The 18,750-nt window shown below is 41.6% G+C and overlaps 1 protein-coding gene and 1 long non-coding RNA gene across 3 annotated transcripts in view; one reads left to right on the plus strand and one right to left on the minus strand.

Moving 5' to 3' along the window:
* The window catches only part of JAKMIP1 (janus kinase and microtubule interacting protein 1), a 3,487,328-nt gene that overhangs the window by 548,360 nt on the left and 2,920,218 nt on the right, over positions 1-18,750 (minus strand). For both annotated transcript variants that reach the window (XM_069631978.1, XM_069631979.1), the window contains 2 exons: positions 14,162-14,224; positions 2,024-2,122 (listed from right to left, as the gene is read on the minus strand). In XM_069631978.1, the coding sequence (XP_069488079.1) occupies positions 2,024-2,122; positions 14,162-14,224 (162 nt within the window). The remainder of the gene's footprint in view (positions 1-2,023; positions 2,123-14,161; positions 14,225-18,750) is intronic.
* The window catches only part of LOC138516681 (uncharacterized), a 575,944-nt gene that overhangs the window by 478,084 nt on the left and 79,110 nt on the right, over positions 1-18,750 (plus strand). The window lies entirely within an intron of this gene.

Genomic DNA, 18,750 nt, shown 5'->3' on the forward strand with positions numbered 1-18,750 from the left:
AAACGCTATTTTATTGCTTTGACACACCAGTGGATGTTTCTGTTACAAACATTTCACTCTGAACCATCTGATGAAAAAGTCTATGGGACTTCGAAAGCTAATGCATTGTTCCATCTCTCTGTGACATGTACAGTATGACCATTATAATAAGAAAATACCATTCTCCAATAGCAAGACTAATTTACTATTGGAGACCATAGTTGTTACTTCAATAAGTAATAACTATGACGAGAAACAGGAAGGGCGGTAATACATTTACAATGAATACATTACCGGCAAGAACAACAGGGAGGGAATAAATCCTTTGGAGCCATCAAGCAATAGAGCACATCTCAGTTCTCAACATATCTATAAAGACGACGACAACCTTGGGGCAGCCAAGAAGTGCTTCAGTTAACTTTTTGTGAGAAGACGTCACAAAATGTGATGCCTACAATTTTGTGAGTCCATATAATGAGTTTCTTGACACACAAATAGAAGCTGTTAGGTATAAAGACATACAGAATTCTTCTGGCTTCTGGGTTTACAAGTCTGACAGCATAACAGAGACAAAGTCGTAATCACATTTGTAAAAGGGTCTGCATCTGGCCCATGGAGTGGAGGGAGGGCCAGCTGGAGCTGTGTAAGGACAACACAAATATAAGCATCATTCTGAAGCTCCGAAATTGGAAGTCATGTTTTGAAACTCTGTGACATCTAGAGAATTATTTTACTTCCTAGCTCTTTTTGGTCTTTTTTTGGGCATTTTCTGTAATTAGTATTTTTAAAGAAGGACTTAACTGGAGCACTCCAACCGAGATTGGTTTCCAAAGGTGCGCATCTTAGCACGATTACTGTAAGGAGAGTGTCAAGAAAATAAACCTGAATGCAGAGTGGACAGGTTAGAGGATAATTAGGCATGTTGGGTCGGTGTGTCATGCACATGCAGAGAAATGACAAGAGCCCAGAGGTTTTGCATTACAATGGTGTTTTCAAAGTGGACTCCTGAACTAGAGGTTGTAGAAAAAGATCATATTCTGAAAGGGAACTCAAATTAAAGCAATATCTGGTCTCTCAAGAACCGTACTTCCTCAAATTGGCACAACTATCTTGTGATGCAACTTCTTGGTAGTCAAGTCTGAAGTATGTACAAATTTATAAGTATTATCAGTCTGATCACAAAAAAGTTAAGAAAGTATAACGATAGAAGGAGAAAAAGAAAAGTGAAGGATTTAATGGTATGGCACAAAATATCACTGGCTATGATGTGGTGAAAATTCATTTTATTATAGTAAAGGCTTGCTTACATGCATGGGTTAGGCAGGAAAGTACTGGATGAGGAAATTCAATGATGTTAATGGTCCATGTATGTTTGTTTTTGGTATTTCCAAAACAACAAATGTGGGTGAACTCCTTGAAAGGAAGTTCAAAGGATAAAATGGAGAAAAAAACAAGACTTGTGTCAAACCCTCATGCTAACACAAACCATATATGATCATAACACACCCAATTTTAAATTGTAAACATGATATAGATCTAGGTTTCTTGGTGTATTTTTTCTAAATTGCATGCGTCAGGAAATCTTGCATAGGCTCTTAAAATAAGAATACATTATTGTGAAATTCGTCGGATTGCAGGGGGAGCGATTTAGTCCATGGCAATTATGCAATGAAGGCGTGTTATTGTTGTAATAAAGCAAACAACATTTGTGGGATGCATGGCGTGTAAACTTGCATGCAGGAATGGAAGAGGTATGGTAGCGGAACACAAATAAAAAAGGCAAAATATGCAAAACAATAAATTTTATTTAGTGCATAACAAATCATGCTCGACACATATATTAGTTCTTTACATCGTTAACAGTTACCAGGCATTCGTTTACAAATATATTAAGGCAATACAGGTATTTTCCCTTTGAAAGAACACGGTTAAAATCGAATAAAATATCTCTTTCTTTAAAGAGCAACATACTTTACATGCACTTTAGTCTGGGCTCAAAGACAATCTCTGCTCCATTGGATAGTTTACAGATAGACTCTCTTACTTCAAGTTCTAGCACCCTGAACTCTAACAGCTCATTCTGGTCTCTTGCGTCCTGCATCTCGTTCTGCAGTTGGTCCTCTTCCAGTTCCATCCTGTAGATCTAGGATGAAGACCAAACAGCATGTAAGAAATGGGCAAAAAACAGGCCATGCTTTCAGTAAAATGTGTTGATTAAACTAATGCCCCTTCCGTACTATATGCTGCATTGCGATAGCTATGGATTGCTACTGATCAGTCCGATACAGGTTTTGTGGTAAACCTTGATTGGTGATGGCGGGAAAAGGACTGAGCGCACCCATTTGCTATTTCCTGTAGATAAGCGGGGACACACTTGCAAGACTAGGGAAACCTTTAGATGTCACTAGGGTTATTCAGAACTGTAAAGGAGATGGTCATGAAAAGGGCCATATGCCTCTGTGCTGTTTCCAGTGGCGAGGGAATACGTGTGATTATGTTTTTCAGCGACTTTATTAAGGAAATTGTAGAAAAACAGAATATCTAAGTGGCTTTATTAAGGACATTGTTCCAAAAGGGACTTTATTCACTCAAAACCTTCTACGGAGAGGAAAATATCTTATCACACCATCTAGAAATTGGAGGGAGATGGGACTATATGCAGCGTTGATGACCAAAAAAAGCAGAAAACATTATTGTAGCCCTGAATGAGGATCCAATGAGCCAGTAAGATGCTCTTTCTAGGTGGCAGATGTACTACAAAGCGAAATATCAGCTGGTCTCACTGACGCGCTGTTATTTTCTTCAGTTCAATATCAACATCATAACACATACTGGAGTAGTGCTCAGTTTGGCTGTAATTTAGTGCCTTCGCCTGGGCAAGTGGGCAAAACTATGTATGTTAGCTGTTTATCTTTATTGGTTAGGTATGACTTCTTCGTGTGTTTCGTTCTTTTATGTGTATGGTTGATTTAATTAAATTTTGTTTGGGAGGCCACTGCAGTTTCTCTAGCTGATGGCTGGTGTTGATAAATGTGCCCGTGCCCCTCGTCGTATTTGCTATTCACTTTCTGTTGGTGCGCATTGTTTGAATCTGTAACAGGAGTGTGTGCATGTCATGCTCCTGCTTTAACTGCCACTAATGCGCATGGCATGGCACGAGCAGGTAGACCATACACACTCAGATATTCCAGCATCATCTTGGGCCCCTCGGGAGCAGACACGTTGTGCTGACATTGCAGTCTTTGAATCCGTTGACATTGTGCAGGCTGACTACCACATTCTGCAGGGGATGTACATGCTGCTTGGCACCCAAGACCTAGGAATCTACAAAAATATACAAGCAGTCTGCTATGCTCCACTAGTCAGTGTGGGCTTCCGGGCTCCGCAGTGGGTGCACCTTTCAAGTTAGGGCGTTTTCCATCTTCCTGCATTTGTACTATCGTGTAAAGGGATCATTACCAATCTTTTTATAACCTCATTCTGCTTGGCATCGTCAGACTCGGCTTTGCTCGTGCCCCATGTGCTAGATTACCGGTGGATGGGATGCAACAATGTGGTTGCACAGTAATTCCTATTTATGTTTAGTTCTGTTTTTTATGCCTTTTTCATCTCTGGTGGATCTAACTTCTATTGATTCCTTATGGGCTGGATTCGTCGAAATGCTCATTACATTAAAGGATGATACATGTTTCTGTTACTCTGCAGGAGGGTCTGGTGGGGCTTAAATCCTTATTGGCATTGTAAAGTATGCTGCCCATTACATTGCTTTGTTTATTTTGTCTCTGTGTTCTCCTTCAAACATAGCCTTTATGATCAATTACTGGTGTAGAAGCTGCTTGAAGTGTGCTTGTTTAGACACACTTTCGCTGCATAACCTAATGACACTGGGCCAGTTCTGTGTCACCTGGAGTTTGTTTTCCTGATTCTCCTTTATGTGATGCATGTCCATGTTTGATTGTCTTCTGTTGTATGACACGGCGAGCACACAGAGTGCTGTTTGCTGTGGGAGAACATTGTGTCTGGGACGAGTCTGCGAGAATACTATCATCAGTTCTCTCCTACCTGCATCGTTATTTAATACTGTTACTGGATAATGCTGGACCTTACTGAATAGGCTGCTATTTTTCTTCAGTTTTTTCTTACTGGTTGTGTTCCCGCCCTCCCACCAGTGACCAGAAATGCTATAAAACCCATATCCCGTGCACACTCGCACGTACACACAGAGTGCTGTTTGCAGTGAAGCGGGAACGGTGGGTGAGTTGTCTACAAACTTTATTTTTGGTTTTACAAGGACTGAATTGGGACTGTAATGTTGTATGTCTACACCTAAACCTTTGACGTTTCAAGGGGGGGAATTCCCACAAACCATCAACTCTGATGTTGCCCCAGGAGAGTAAGCATGGTAGCCTGCCCACGGACATACGTGCCTATTTAAAAATCTCACTTGGCCGGTTGTGCATTTGAATTCCAGTGGGGCCATTCCTTTGCCCTCAATAAGTGCTCCGATTCAAGTTTCCATGGAGCCACTGATCATATTTGATGACATTAGGGATTCTGTTTTACTGGAGGAGGTTTCCACAATTGAACGGGGAATGTTATCTGCACTGGCCATGAGGGATGTAACTGAGATGGAGCATTTACCTGAATCGCAGAGGGCTATGAGTAGGGCAATAACAATTGTGTCACAGAGAGAGGCGGGACAATCACCTCAATGAGCCCCACCGATAACGCAGGTTGAGATTCATATAGTGAATTGGTATCCCCAGATGTCCAAGACAAGATCCGCCCTTTACGCAACTTATTCCTGGTTGCCTCGCCCCAGCTGAATCATCGAGGGACGGGTAAGCTTGAGGGACATTATACCGATTACCATTCCGGACCCAGAGGAATCGTGTTTGGCTCACATAGTGGGAGTCACGTAAAGATCCAATGGATAATGACTTGTCTGTGATTAAGGATTTTAACCTCGCTGGCTCCCCTAATGTTTATGTGGACTCCCCGGGTTCCTTGGCAAATTCATCAGAGTCCTATGTTCATCCGACCCCACGTAGGTCATTTGGTTTACCGGAAGTAGCCACTACTACAATGGAGATGACCCTGTTGGCCATGAATGGCGCTGTTGGTCCTAGTAAAATCTTTGAGCATGAAGATCCTGGATCAAGGCGCCTTGTTGGCCTCCCTTAGAAGTATATATTGAGGGGTATTTGACTTCAATACATCATTCTGAGAGGCAAAGCGGGCGGAGCCCTCAGGTTCAGCTGTCAGGGGTTACGTTGGTTGACCCTTCCCCTCTACTGCAGCAATTGCCTTTGCCAAACGACTCCTTGAAGTCGCTAGAAGAGGTGACTCTTGGTTTGCGCTCTGAGGACACTGACCATGGTCTTTGATTGGATTTTCACAAATGACTGTGGTGGAGGTTGTCTCTCCCGATTTAATTTCAGCTGAGGTGGTATGCTGTGAATTAACTACTGCTAGGTTTTTACGTTTTTTGGTGAAAATAGGGTGCGAGCCAAAAAGGAGAAAAAATCAAAGGGCTGGAACAGGAGCTACATCTTGTGGGTCCAGGAAGTTTCTTTATATTCTTTATAATACACCGCCACGCAATAATGATGATAAGCCCGAGGGAAAAAGAAGAAACCGATTCAAAAGAAACAGTTTACGAAAATAGTAATTACTGAGCCGGTTGCCCTGTGGGAGAAGGGGGCTGGCCCGCATCTGGACTGTACTCAAGATTTGTTTGTCAATGATGAAATGCTGAATGTTTCTGTATATTGAGATGATATCCAGTATTATCAGTCGATTGAAAGAGGTGTGATGGAAGAATTCGCACCACCTATTAAGGTTTTTTTTCTCTAACATTGCCCCGCCACTTCCAAGAGATTATTGTTTAAAGAGAACACTCATATTGGATGCACTTCATAATCAACCTGTCACAGGCTTTTGTGTGAAAAATCTCAATGTTCCTGATTTCTCAACATATCTTCTTGGCAAAGGACCAGTTTCGAGGGGCTGGGGTAGGTATGGAACAGGGGGCGCAAAAATTTAAATCCAACTGAGACCCAGTGGGCCCAAGGGGCTAAGGGTAGATCTAACTCTAGATTCAAATTGTCTCAGCCGGCTGTGGGACTCATTACAAATGATGCAGGGCACGCTTGAATCCTGATTTTGGAAAGGGTGGGTGATTGTCAGGATAGGTTTTAGCTGAATAGAATAAATGTGTTGAGGCTATTTGACTCGATCCAGTCTTTAAAGGGATACTCTAGTAAAAAATGTATTTCAAAAATAGATAGGCCACATTAAAAAAAATACTAGCATCCTCCGTTTTAAAAGTTCCTATGTAAAATTTTGAGATATTCAAGCTCAAAATTCGAAAAAGCAAGCACAGGGGGGCCGCCATTTTGTGAAATGGAGGCCCTCCTGTGCTGGCTTTTGTTGTTGCTGCACTAATGAAGGAAAAGCCAGCCAGCTGTAGTAAACAAAGTCTACCGCTGGGTGGCTTTCCCTTCATTAGTGCTGGGACTCGGAGGACGCGGACCGGAGACCAGAGCAGGAAAGCTGCAGCTGAATCTCGGTAAGTGCTATTTTTTTTACAAAAAATAAGCACTAGCTGCGGTTTTTTTTCTAAGTTTTCCGGGCTGGAGGAGCCCGGAAAACTTAGAAATAAAACCGCAGCTTTAAAAACGTTGTATTTATGTTTGCGGTCGCTTTTGAAGCGACCGCAAACATAAATACAACGTTATTGTGTTGGAAAACGCTGCGGTTTTTCGTTCCAAGTTTCTCAGGCTCCTCCGGCTCGGAGGAGCCTGAGAAACTTGGAAAGAAAAACCGCAGTGTTTTCCAACACAACCGCGTGTGTTTCTGCCTGCTGTGGCTATCACTTTGGGTTTGAGCACCGGAGACCCAAAGTGAAAGCCACAGCAGGCAGAAACACACGCGGTTATGTTAACATGCCGCGTAGTGTTTCTACCTGCAGCTGATTTCCCATTTGGGGCTCTCGGGCTCCCCGTGGGGAGCCCGAGAGCCCCAAATGGGAAATGCTACGTTGGCTGCCTGAATCTGCTTTTCCATTTGGGGCTCTCGGGCTCCCCGAGAGCCCCAAATGGAAAAGCAGATTCAGGCAGACACAACGCGGTTGTTTTCCGCCATGCCCCGTTGTGTCCGCCTGAATCTGCTTTTCCATTTGGGGCTCTCGGGCTCTCCGTGGGGAGCCCGAGAGCCCCAAATGGTAAAGCAGATTCCGGCGGACATAACGCGGTTGTTTTCCGCCATGCCGCGTTGTGTCCGCCTGAATCTGCTTTTCCATTTGGGGCTCTCGGGCTCCCCGTGGGGAGCCCGAGAGCCCCAAATGGAAAAGCAGATTCAGGCAGACACAACACGGTTGTGTTGGAAAACGCTGCGGTTTTAAAACCGCAGCGTTTTCCAACACAATAACGTTGTATTTATGTTTGCGGTTGCTTCAAAAGCGACCGCAAACATAAATACGTTTTTAAAGCTGCGGTTTTATTTCTAAGTTTTCCGGGCTCCTCCAGCCCGGAAAACTTAGAAAAAAAAACCCAGTTAGTGCTTATTTTTTGTAAAAAAAAATAGCACTTACCGAGATTCAGCTGCAGCTTTCCTGCTCTGGTCTCCGGTCCGCGTCCTCCGAGTCCCGGCACTAATGAAGGGAAAGCCACCCAGCAGTAGACTTTGTTTACTACAGCTGGCTGGCTTTTCCTTCATTAGTGCCGCAAAAGCCAGCACAGGAGGGCCTCCATTTCACAAAATGGCGGCGCCCTTGTGCTTGCTTTTGAGCTTAAATATCTCAAAATTTTACATAGGAACTTTTAATACGGAGGATGCTAGTATTTTTTTTTTAATGTGGCCTATCTATTTTTGAAATAAAATTTTTTACTAGAGTATGCCTTTAAGGGCTATACAGTCCAGGGACATTGCCCAAGTGGAGTTCCTTAGTATAAGGGAATTGGGTAGAGTGTGACTCCATATCCTGTCTAATTTAGTAATTGTTAAAAGTTAGAGAGCAAATGGGGTCTCTGGGATGTAGTTTAAGGAAAGCTTTTACCATCGTCCATCGTATTGTGGAGGATAGATTGACAGGGATATCCTCCTCTTTAAAGGAGAACCGGGCCTCTTTTCTGCCTTTAAGAGTAACATGTTCACAGTCGATCTCCAATAAGCTGTGCGATTGAAGTCGCGACAATGACAGCCTGGCTTGACTCAGGGGATGATTGGGCCTGGCTCCCAGGAGCTTTAATGTCTAGATACGGCTATCATTAGCCATGCACAAATCTTGTAATTACATATTTTACAATGGGCTTTAAGCACCTTCTCTCAAGGAAAGATAACCCCTTGTGGTCTTTGGAAAAAGTGTTTTTGCAGGAAACCTGGCTGAGGGAGTCCCCTAGTTTGGATGGGTATTCTTTAATTCTTAATCCAGCCACTAAGGCGATCGCTGATCGACCAGGGTACTATGCGTTCTTAAATGTTTGTTGAATCCCATAGGCATTAGTGAGGACACATTTTTTGAGATGATCATAAAATTACTGAATATATGCACTATGAATGTGGATCTTTTGGCAGTGATTATAGCGGGAGATTTCCACATAAGATGTATCCCGGAGGGCCTCCGTAACCTGGCCTTAATGGACTATAGGGACATTTATAGGCTGGATGGAAACATTAAGGGAGATATTCCGCATGCCCTTCTTGGCAGGTGTGGCTGGGTCTTCCATTATTGATACATTTTTTGTTTCTCAAGGGTTTTTGGAAAGGGTTGAAGAATTCTCTATAACACCCCAGATAAAAAGTGATCACAGTTTGTAAGTGGTCAGTTGAATTGACCTCATTCCACTTCAAATGAATGATTTCTATCGTCAGAGCTTCCAGGTCTCTTCAGGAAGAAATTATTTTACATGGTCCCAGCGGTCATTATCTGCCCTGCGCTCACGGTTGATAAATATATGTTCATCAATTCAACGTGTGGGTTTTGAGGACAATGGGCCTCATTCCGAGTCTGGCGCTAACCAATGCCGCTATTAGCGCCTTGGTCGGCGCCGGACCCGTACCGGCACCGCCCTGGTGGAATGGGAAATTACCGCCCTATTCCGAGTTGACCAGGGCAGTAATTTCCCATTCCCCAGGGGTCTTCCCCATTCCCAAATGAGCCCCCATAGGGCTCAATGGGAATGGGGAAATTGCAAATAACGGTGACCGTACTTTACGGTCACCGTTATTGGCTTAAAAGCCCCTTTGCGCCCTCGTTCCTAACGCCTGCTAAAAGCAGGCGTTAAGGACGGGGGCGCAAAGGGAACTCAGAATGTGGCGGTAAGGGATTACCGGCACCGGTCTCGTTAACGGTGACCGGTATTCCTTACCGCCATACTCGGAATGAGGCCCAATGTAGGCTATACCTCTTGTCTCAATGCTTTCTCTGTGAAGATGGTTCCCTTTGCCCGAAACCTATACTCTTGTAAGCATGTTTTTGATGCTGAAGTCCAATCTAAGAAAAGTACATTGAGATCTAAAATAAGGGCCTCATTGGCAAGAAATAGTCAATCAAGTTAATTGGAAATTAAGGCACTAAATCTGAAATATAGGAATTGGTGTAGCGGTCACCAGGCCAAGCTGGTGCTTAGTGATGCACAACTAATGCTAAAGGCATTACGTTCTAAAAAGAGTGCAGAAATTTGGACTATTTTGAATTCTAATAGGGTTAACCTACAGCTGCCTCTGCAATTGAACCCGATTGATGAAGAAGGCTGGGTTGTTTATTTTTCTATTATCTTTTGTTTGGTGCCGTGCTCTTGGGAGTTATCTTTTGACTGGGATGATTTGTTATATTACATTAAGAAGTCCAGTAATTCAAGAGCCCTGGGGCCCAATAGGCTATCTAATGCAATTTTTAAGTCCCATCCGGAGGCCTGGGTGGAAATTATGATGACCATGTTTTCTAAGGTTCTTGTAATGAACTCGATGGCATCTTCTTGGAAAACATCAATAATAGTCCCAATTTTTAAAAAAGGCCAGACGGAAGATCCGTAGTGTTACCGCCCAATAGCCCTCCTCGATGCCCGGCCAAGATCTTTGTCAGACTAGTTCTGAGAGATCTGCTTAAGTGGGTCAAGGAGGTTAAGTGCTTTGACTCTAGTCAATCGGGTTGTTGTGGCAGGCTTAGGAATCTATATTAACTTGATGGCTCTCTCATTGTTAAAGAAAAAGGTTTTACCATTCAGGTCAACCGGTCTACTTAGGATTTATAGACTTCAGACTGGCATTTGATTCAGTGAACCGAGCACTGCTTTTTACCAAGTTGTATAATTGGGGTTGCCGTTTAAATCTTTTAGCTCTGATAAAGGCTTTGAATACTGAAACCTCAATCTAGGTGAGGCTGAACCAGCAAGGCCTTTTGTCGAGATATATCCCCACCTTTAGAGGACTAAAGCAGGGGTGCATTTTGGCCCCTGCTTCATTTAACCTCTACATTATGGATTTAGTTGACTACCCAAGTCAGGTGCACTTGTTTCCTCCGATGTTGGGTGGTCTTTCATTGGTGTGGCTTTTATACACCATGATTTAGTTATATTGGACCAGACACTGGTGGCTCTTCAACGTCAATTTACAAGGTTATAATTTTATACAGAGAGACTTAACCCTACAGTTAATGTAAACAAATCCAATATTATGATTTCATCTGCAGAAAAGTCAGGAAAAATCAATTTACATGGTTGCACAGAAACCACAATGCTGAAAGATACTAACTGGAATAGACTCTTTATACAGTCACTGTTATTGAGTGAACTGAGGGATAATTGTCGGAAAGGCAGCATGTTTGCGTGGAGAAAAACCTTTTGGAAGAGCAGAAAATGGCAGTTTGAGAATAGGTCGGCCATCCTACAATTGGATACAGGCTGGCAAGAGTTTCCATTGCTGCAGCCCTTCTATGGAGAACATTTGCTTGCCATATGTGGCTATTTTGAACTTAAATGTGCCCATAGATGGAGATGGAGCAATATGATCAGTTCTCAAATATGACTTTTTTTCACATATATGGAATCTAGTGCTTAAATGGTACGTAATAGTGTTGCTTACCTCTTGCAGAGAGGGCCGAAAGAGAATAGGATGGGCCTTTCCCCAACAAGGATAGATGGTAATCACTCTTTAAAAAATGTATTAAACGACTAGCTGTCTTACAGGTCCACTCAGGGGACCGTAGCTGGGGACATTAGGTGGGGAGAGAAGGGTTAAGGGATGAAAGGAAATACCCATTTTTAAATCTCAAAGCTGGATTATGGATATACAGACCAAGTTGGCCTGTTTGGTAATGCCTGTGGTTAGACACAAAGGATCACCAAATCCTTTGATAAAGCATATTTTGTTGGGGTGGCAACGATTTCTCCTTCTTGATCCAGAAGCATACAACAGTTATGTAAGCCTTAATAGAATTTAATTCAAAGCTGCATCACACCATTACTGAGATACATGTTTTGGGATTGTCAGAGAAGGTTGAATAGGCAGAAAGGGCTCTCAGTTAGTTTTACATATCCACAGTATTGTACTGCAGTATAAAGAGATTGAACATCATAGAGACCAATGCTATCCTCTGATGAACTCCGTGACCTAAGGAGGGCAGCGCTATCCTTTTGATGGCCTAGTTTTGCAAACAGCAATACAGCTGTCCGTGGTTTTCCTGTTTACCTCTGCCATACAGGGAGCTAAATGAATGGAGAATAGATGGTTGGGGGAAGTGGGGAATGGATTACCCCTGAAAAAAAGAGGAATGTAACGGGCAAAGTTTTTGTCACTGGCAAAGGCAAACAAGCACATTCACCCAAACTATCCTTCTCTGTAAATCCTTGATGAAAGATGCATGTCTTTCCAAGAAACAATTCGAAGCCACCACATGCTGGATAGATGTCAACCATGCCACGAATATCAGCCAGAGACCGATCAGCTCTCCCTCTCTCTCTCTCTATGCTGTGTCCAGACCTGAAGCCTAATGGTGGAAGTTGGTGGTAGAACCAAGCTCTTTGTGTGACTGTTTCTTTTAGACCAGGCCTTTGGGGTCATTTCATAAGGTCAAAGTAAAACAAGAGTATGTGGTTGCCAATGTATATTATATTTAGGCTGAAAATCAATCTGAGGGCAGCCTCTTTTGAATGCAGAAGACACGAACCCGATTATTGGTATCAGTTGTTGTCTTGCTGTGATACATCATATACTGCTCCTTGACTTGCCCCACAGAGATGCATTCAGTCCCTATATTGAGCCCAGGGACACCCTTACAGAAAGGGCAGTATAATTACTACTAGTAGTAAGTTGCATTTACTGCAAAATATTTTATTTTAAAGAAAGCGACAGAAAACATTGAAAACTGCCTGTGTTAAAATGAATACAGATTTTAAAATTGCTGGGGGGTAAATGTATTACAAACAGTGGTAAAAGTATTACCTCCTGTGGTAAATACATTTCCACCAGTAATCGCCATTAAAAACGATAATACCTAAACAAGGAAAGCAGCTGAACGGTACAGTAAGCTGATTCTAAACAAGGTACAATCAACATTAGGTGCCACTACCTGCATTGGATGTTAGAAAGGGTGCCTACACCATTCTAGGAATGTTAAGTACCTCAGGGGGCTACGCCTGTCCCTGCAATTGATGTATACAATTCATGAAAGTATTTTATGCATTGTGGTCATTTACTGCTAGTAGTATTTAGTATGTATGCGGCCACATGTATCTTATTCAGCTCAACATTATCACAGGAACATCAGCATATACACACATGTGCAATTTTAAAAGCAGAAGTGATAGGCAAAATGTTGTTTTTCGGGCTCTGTTCTTTCTTGGTTTAGATCCTATCTGTCACAGCAGACATTCTATGTCTCATGAGGAGGGACAACCTTGGACTGCTTCTCTCTTGCCCATGGTGTCCCGCAAGGACCAGTTCTTGGCTCTTTTCTATTCTCGATCTACACGTGCCCCTTAGCTAAAATGATTTCGCCCCTATAGCCTATCCCATCATTTCTATGCTGATGATACTCAGCTTTTCCTTTCCTTCTCCTCTTTTTCATCTGAAATACCCAATCAACTGTCCTCTTGATTACTGGCATTATTAAATCCTGGATGTCCTCTCACTATCTTACACTTCACACCACTAAAACTGAAGTACTCCTACTATTCCCCCACCTTTACCTCCCTCTTCTATATCATGTCCTCCCTCTCAGCTCCCTATCTCATCTATCGCCCGTAATCTGCGACTTCACTTTGGCTCTACTCTATCCTTCAAACATCACATCTCCTCTCGCGCCTGTCGCTATCATCTATTCAACATTCGAAAAATGTTTGTTCCTTCCTGACATTTCATGCAACCAAAGTATTGATATCTTTCTTAATTTGCTCACTCCTATTCTATTGTTCTTCTACGCTCTTTGTTCTCCCTATTTCCTGTCTCCCCCCTCTGAAATCTGTTTTCAGTGCTGCTATTTGTGTACTTTTCTGCTTGACTTCACGTGATTCTATTTCTTCTGCTCTTCTCACACTTGGCTAGCTCTCCTTCCAAGCTCAGCTCAAATTTAATTTTGTATGTCTTTTCTTTAAAGCATTTAAGGGCTTTGCTTCTGACTATCTCTCCTCGCTTGTATCATTCTATACCCCTTCCCGTTCTCTTTGTTCTAGCTTTCAGTTTCTTCGTGTAGCACCAGTTCCCCCCTGTACACAGTCACCTTTTCGCACATTCTCTCTTCTTTGACCCACTGCACTGGAGTGCTCTTCCGCTCCCTTTACGCACTATCACTCTCTACTCGTACATCTCTGAAATCTCACCTAATCGAACAAGGTTGATCACAGGCAATCTATGTCATAGCTTCATACCATTGTACTGTTTTTATGTTGTTGTTATGCACAGCGCTTTCGATTAAAGCGGTACATAAGTCTCGAATAAAAACCAAATACAAATACAAAACGTTTTCAAACTTTCAACTACAAGTTGTTTATTGTAATCATAATTTCTCTCTATAGACACTCAATGAGTACGCACTGTGACTGCTAAGGGATGACATGTATTTTCCCTTTGTGACTCAAAAGCTTTTTCTCTGAAGCCATTTTGCCTTTAACTCATGCCTACCACAAGCACTCAGAAAACAAATGGCCAAAGTGGATATTGCCTGGAAACAAATAATAATCACCTTTTCTACCAACTCTTGGTTTGTCCGGAGGAGTTGTTGTTTTTCCTCTACCCATTTGGAATCCTAAGAGAAAATATATATATATATCAAATATATAAATGTACGTTAAAACAACTTTACATCATGAATTAGATAAATAAGTATAGTATGGCATTGATATGCTGTGACAGACCACTGTGCAAATGGGAAACAAATATACTCCTTTAATATTACAGTCCATAAAAAGGTATTTTACATGTAAAGGTGGTTCGGCACTACTGCACAGGGAAGGTAAACCCATCTCTTAGTTCAGTCAAAAGAAAGTCTACCACAGACACAGGTCAAATCAAGTTACAGCAGATGTCTACCTATATCCCCACTGGTGTGTCACTTGTGTAGCACGCTCCATTGCTTACCAGTTAGGCTTGCGCATTATACATTCAAAACATGCACATGATCCATACATAAATCCCTGCTTCCCCCAATCTAGCATGGTGGTTTGGTTGTTGGAAGTATTTTTAAACAAAATTAAGCACTACATGTATTGATATGAAGAAGTATGAGCTTTGTGGTAGCATGGGTGAACTAAATTCGTCAAAGATTTTACTCAATGGGGTTTGGGTTTAAATATTGTTTGCTATATAACCGTAATTATTGTTATCATTTAGCCTGGTAAAAACAATAATTTGTGGCAGAAAACAATTGATTCTTAATAGAAGTCAAACTTTTGATTAAAAAAATTAATCAATTAAATAAAAAAAGATATTCGCCACTCTCTATCTCCATCAAGTAGAAAATTATGTCTAATTTGATTTCTGGTGGAAATTGGATATTTAACCAATATTGCTATCTGAGTAAAAAAAGTCTATTCGGCATCCCTAGTCCACTTCAACTTGCAATGGCCAACGATAATATACTACACAGAAAGCCAGAGAGTCTTAGTGATATCTGTCATAGCACAGGGAAAAACATGGGTCCCTCAGATGGAAACTACATTAAACAGTTCTGTCAAGCAACACAACAGAGGGGCATTGTTTCTCCATGGTTCACTCAACACATGTCTGCCTGGCAGATTCATATTCTGACATCAAAAGCAAATTTCACTGCACCCCTAAAACTAGTACAATTAATTGATATGCTGGGCGCAAACACAAAAAAACAACCAGCTCTATTGGACCGTTTTGGAATCTTTCGGTAATAGAAACATTTGCATGCACAAATCCACTGGTACTTGAGTCGTTCCCTATAATATGTGTTTCTTAATGATATAATGAAATAATGTGTTATGTAATGATATAATGAGACAATTCTTTTTGTACTCTAAATGCGCCAACCATTTCATTTTATACATATTAGAATATGCTAAGCCATGTAAAATGCTTGGTACAAGGCTCTGTTTATATACTTCTAATAGCACCTATATGCATAGTAGGCCTTAATGAAACTCTTTATGGTACCTGGTTTTCTCATGATTTTCATCTTAGGATATGCATAATGATCTTCATCACTTTTCCACCTCGATATGAGAATTCCCAAATAGACATAATCTGACAGAAGTTCCTTTCTGGTGTTATACAAAATCCATTGTGTATGCAGAGATGTTCTCTTCGTACCGAAGTACAGAAATGTATAGTAAGACCATTCAATTTTGAGTAATTTACTACTTCCATCAGAGATCTTTATAGGCCTACCGATGTATAGTCGTGCAGAACAATATCATCTGCATAGGCCATTAGACTTATGTGAGTTTTCCCCAATCAGAGGGAATAATTCTCAAGTTCCTCTATGTCTGCTGTGTACAAATTAAAGAGCGAGAACGCAGGCTTGTTTAAGCCCAACATTTGTTTCGATTTTGTTTTGAATTCGCCCGCCATCTAATCCAATTCTTACTTCCATGTTGGGATAAAGCTGACAAACCATATTCAAAATACATAAGAAAAGACCACATTTTTGGAGCCACAGTGCATTTCTATTAACACTGTCAAAGGCACGTCCATAGTGGATATATGCCACATACAAGGAAGTTCCTAATTTTTCTTTTGCTCTCGCAGACAATGGGCCTCATTACGAGATTGCTGGTAGGCACGGCAATCTCAGTTTACCGTTTGTGCCACCCGATATCCCAGTGTTACCGGGGTATTACGGGCAGCAGCAGAACGGTAAGTCCCCATTCCCATGGTATCAGATAGGACTCCATAGGATTGGGAACACTGAAGCACCAGCACCATGGTTAACGGTGTTGGTGCTTCAGTGAATTTTCTGCCGGTAGGGGCCTGAACTACTGGCAGGTCAGACCTGCTGGTTGTTCACTGCCATTACCGGCAGACTCTGAGTAACCCGGTCCGGTAAAAATGCCAAAGTCGGTAGTACTTGCCGTTTTACCTGCATTTCTTCCAAACCGGGTTAATCGTAATGAGGCCCATAATGCCTTTAATATGAGAATATTATGGCATGTTGAAAAATTTTAATGAAAGACAGTTTGCATATATTTAAGCAGCTTATTACTTTACACCTTTTAAAGTACTATAGTTGCAAGATTGTTGCTGGAATGCCAAATGTCTATAATTATCTGGGCTTTCTCTATTTCCAGATTTCTATATCGGTATAAAAAATGATTCCAATTAAGGCGTATCCTATTATATTGGGTTATCATACTGAAACGCAGATGTCGTATCTGCATCCAAAGTTGAGGGTTAGCTTTGAGGACTGTATTTGACAGGTATTTTATCAGCATTTCAATACCCTTAACTGCACAAGCGTTAAAATCAAAGGCATCAATCTGCACTTTGAAACATGTATCATTTTTCATATAACACATTTCCTTTATCTACAGACTCCGTCTATCATCTTATGTCAAATTAGTTTTCAATCTTACTGTAACAGCGGCCCAATTACTTATAAGACTAACATTTTTTTAAAAGATGGGTCACTAACGTTTTAGCATTAACTGCCATTTTATCATCATAATTGATCTGTTGTAATTATTTTTATATTTATTATATTTGTTTTAAAAACCTTTGATCAAACTCCTGGTTGTCTCACACAGAACAGCCATCTCTCACTATATGAAAGTTAAGTCTTTTTAGAGGATAGCTTTGTTAGGATAGCACATATTTTGCACCTTGCTTGTTCTCTGCTTGTTTTGGAAAACTGCACTCACAATAATGACATTTTGAGGAGTCAAAGAAAACCTATACATAAAACAGCAAATCTTTGTGGAAGCATATTCACCCAATCTTTGTCAAAGTAAACTAGTCTTTATATAAAATGTAATGCTGCTGTAGAATTGGTAAGTGTACCTGAAATTGGGAGAACTAAGGCTCACAGAACTACATTCATTTGACAAACATCATACAATTGCCCACGAGTGGAGATGCTACTATTACAACTCGCATAATTCTGAATCTAAAGGACCATCCATCTGTATTTAATAAACTAGCAGGATACGTTCTGTCATGCTCCAGTGATTTGGTAATCATAGACGGTGCCATGGACGATTTTCCTGTGGAGGACCCCTGAGCCGCTGACCTTCCTGGACAATTATTTAGTTGAGGCTCTGCTCGTCAGCAGACGAGTTTCCCTCGACGAGGGGTGGCTTAGTGTGGATTTGGGGCACTTCTCTGCACTAGATTAGCCCCCCTTTTGTGTTTCTCCACTGAACTTGCTCTTAGAAGGAGGGGCTGTGCCCTTTCCCACTCAGGAAGCTCTCTGTTTCACTGGAGCATGCTCTCTGTTTCACTGGAGCATGCTTCTCACTGGAGCATGCTTCTAAGGAGTTCTGCGCAGAGAGGCTAGGGCTGTCCTGATAGATTCCTCATCATAGGAGTGGCACCCGTCTTCTTTCAAATAAAGAAGTCTCCTGTGCCTATCCTGAAGAGTTTTCTGGGTGAAGGTCGGACATACCTCACAAGTCTCTGTGTCATGAGGATTCAGACAATAAAAGCATTGCTTGAGAGGATCCCTCAGAAAAACGTTTTTCTTTGCACACCCTGTGGAGACCTTGAAAAGGGATGATTTTTTAATCCTTGAAGCATCTTCCCTGCTTACCTCAGCCATAACCACAAGGAGACAAGTGATGACAAGCCAATCAACATTTTCTCATCCTAGATAGCAACCAGTAGCTAAAACCATAACAGTATAACAGTTGGTAGAATAATTGAAGATCTTCCCAAAAAACATATAGATTATGGAAAGAAATTAGTAATATCAAAGAATTTTGATTGAAAAAGGCTCAGAGAGTTCTGAGGATTCCCTAGCCACTTAGACTGCAGTGGAAAATCTGAAGACATCTGGGTGGGGTGGAGCTAAAGCCCTGCCACCTCATTGGCTAGGTGGACGCACTACAAAAGGCTTTGTTAGCAATGTACATTACCAGGGAATCCCAGTTTGGCAACAGGTAATAATAATTCAATCATGTTAATCTATGAAAGATACAATGCTGGAGAAGCCCATTATTTATGAAACATAAATAACATGTCATTCTAAGCACTGCTGAGCCCCTGAGCTGATGACTGGCTGTTGTTGACAACTAAATTTGGATCGGATAAATCTTGTAATGTGTTTTGTGCTTATTCTAGTAAATACAGTTTGTGCACTCAGTAAAGCACAAC

Source organism: Ambystoma mexicanum, chromosome 6q, assembly GCF_040938575.1.
Source record: "Ambystoma mexicanum isolate Mex_15411 chromosome 6q, UKY_AmexF1_1, whole genome shotgun sequence".
Lineage (NCBI taxonomy): Eukaryota > Metazoa > Chordata > Amphibia > Caudata > Ambystomatidae > Ambystoma > Ambystoma mexicanum.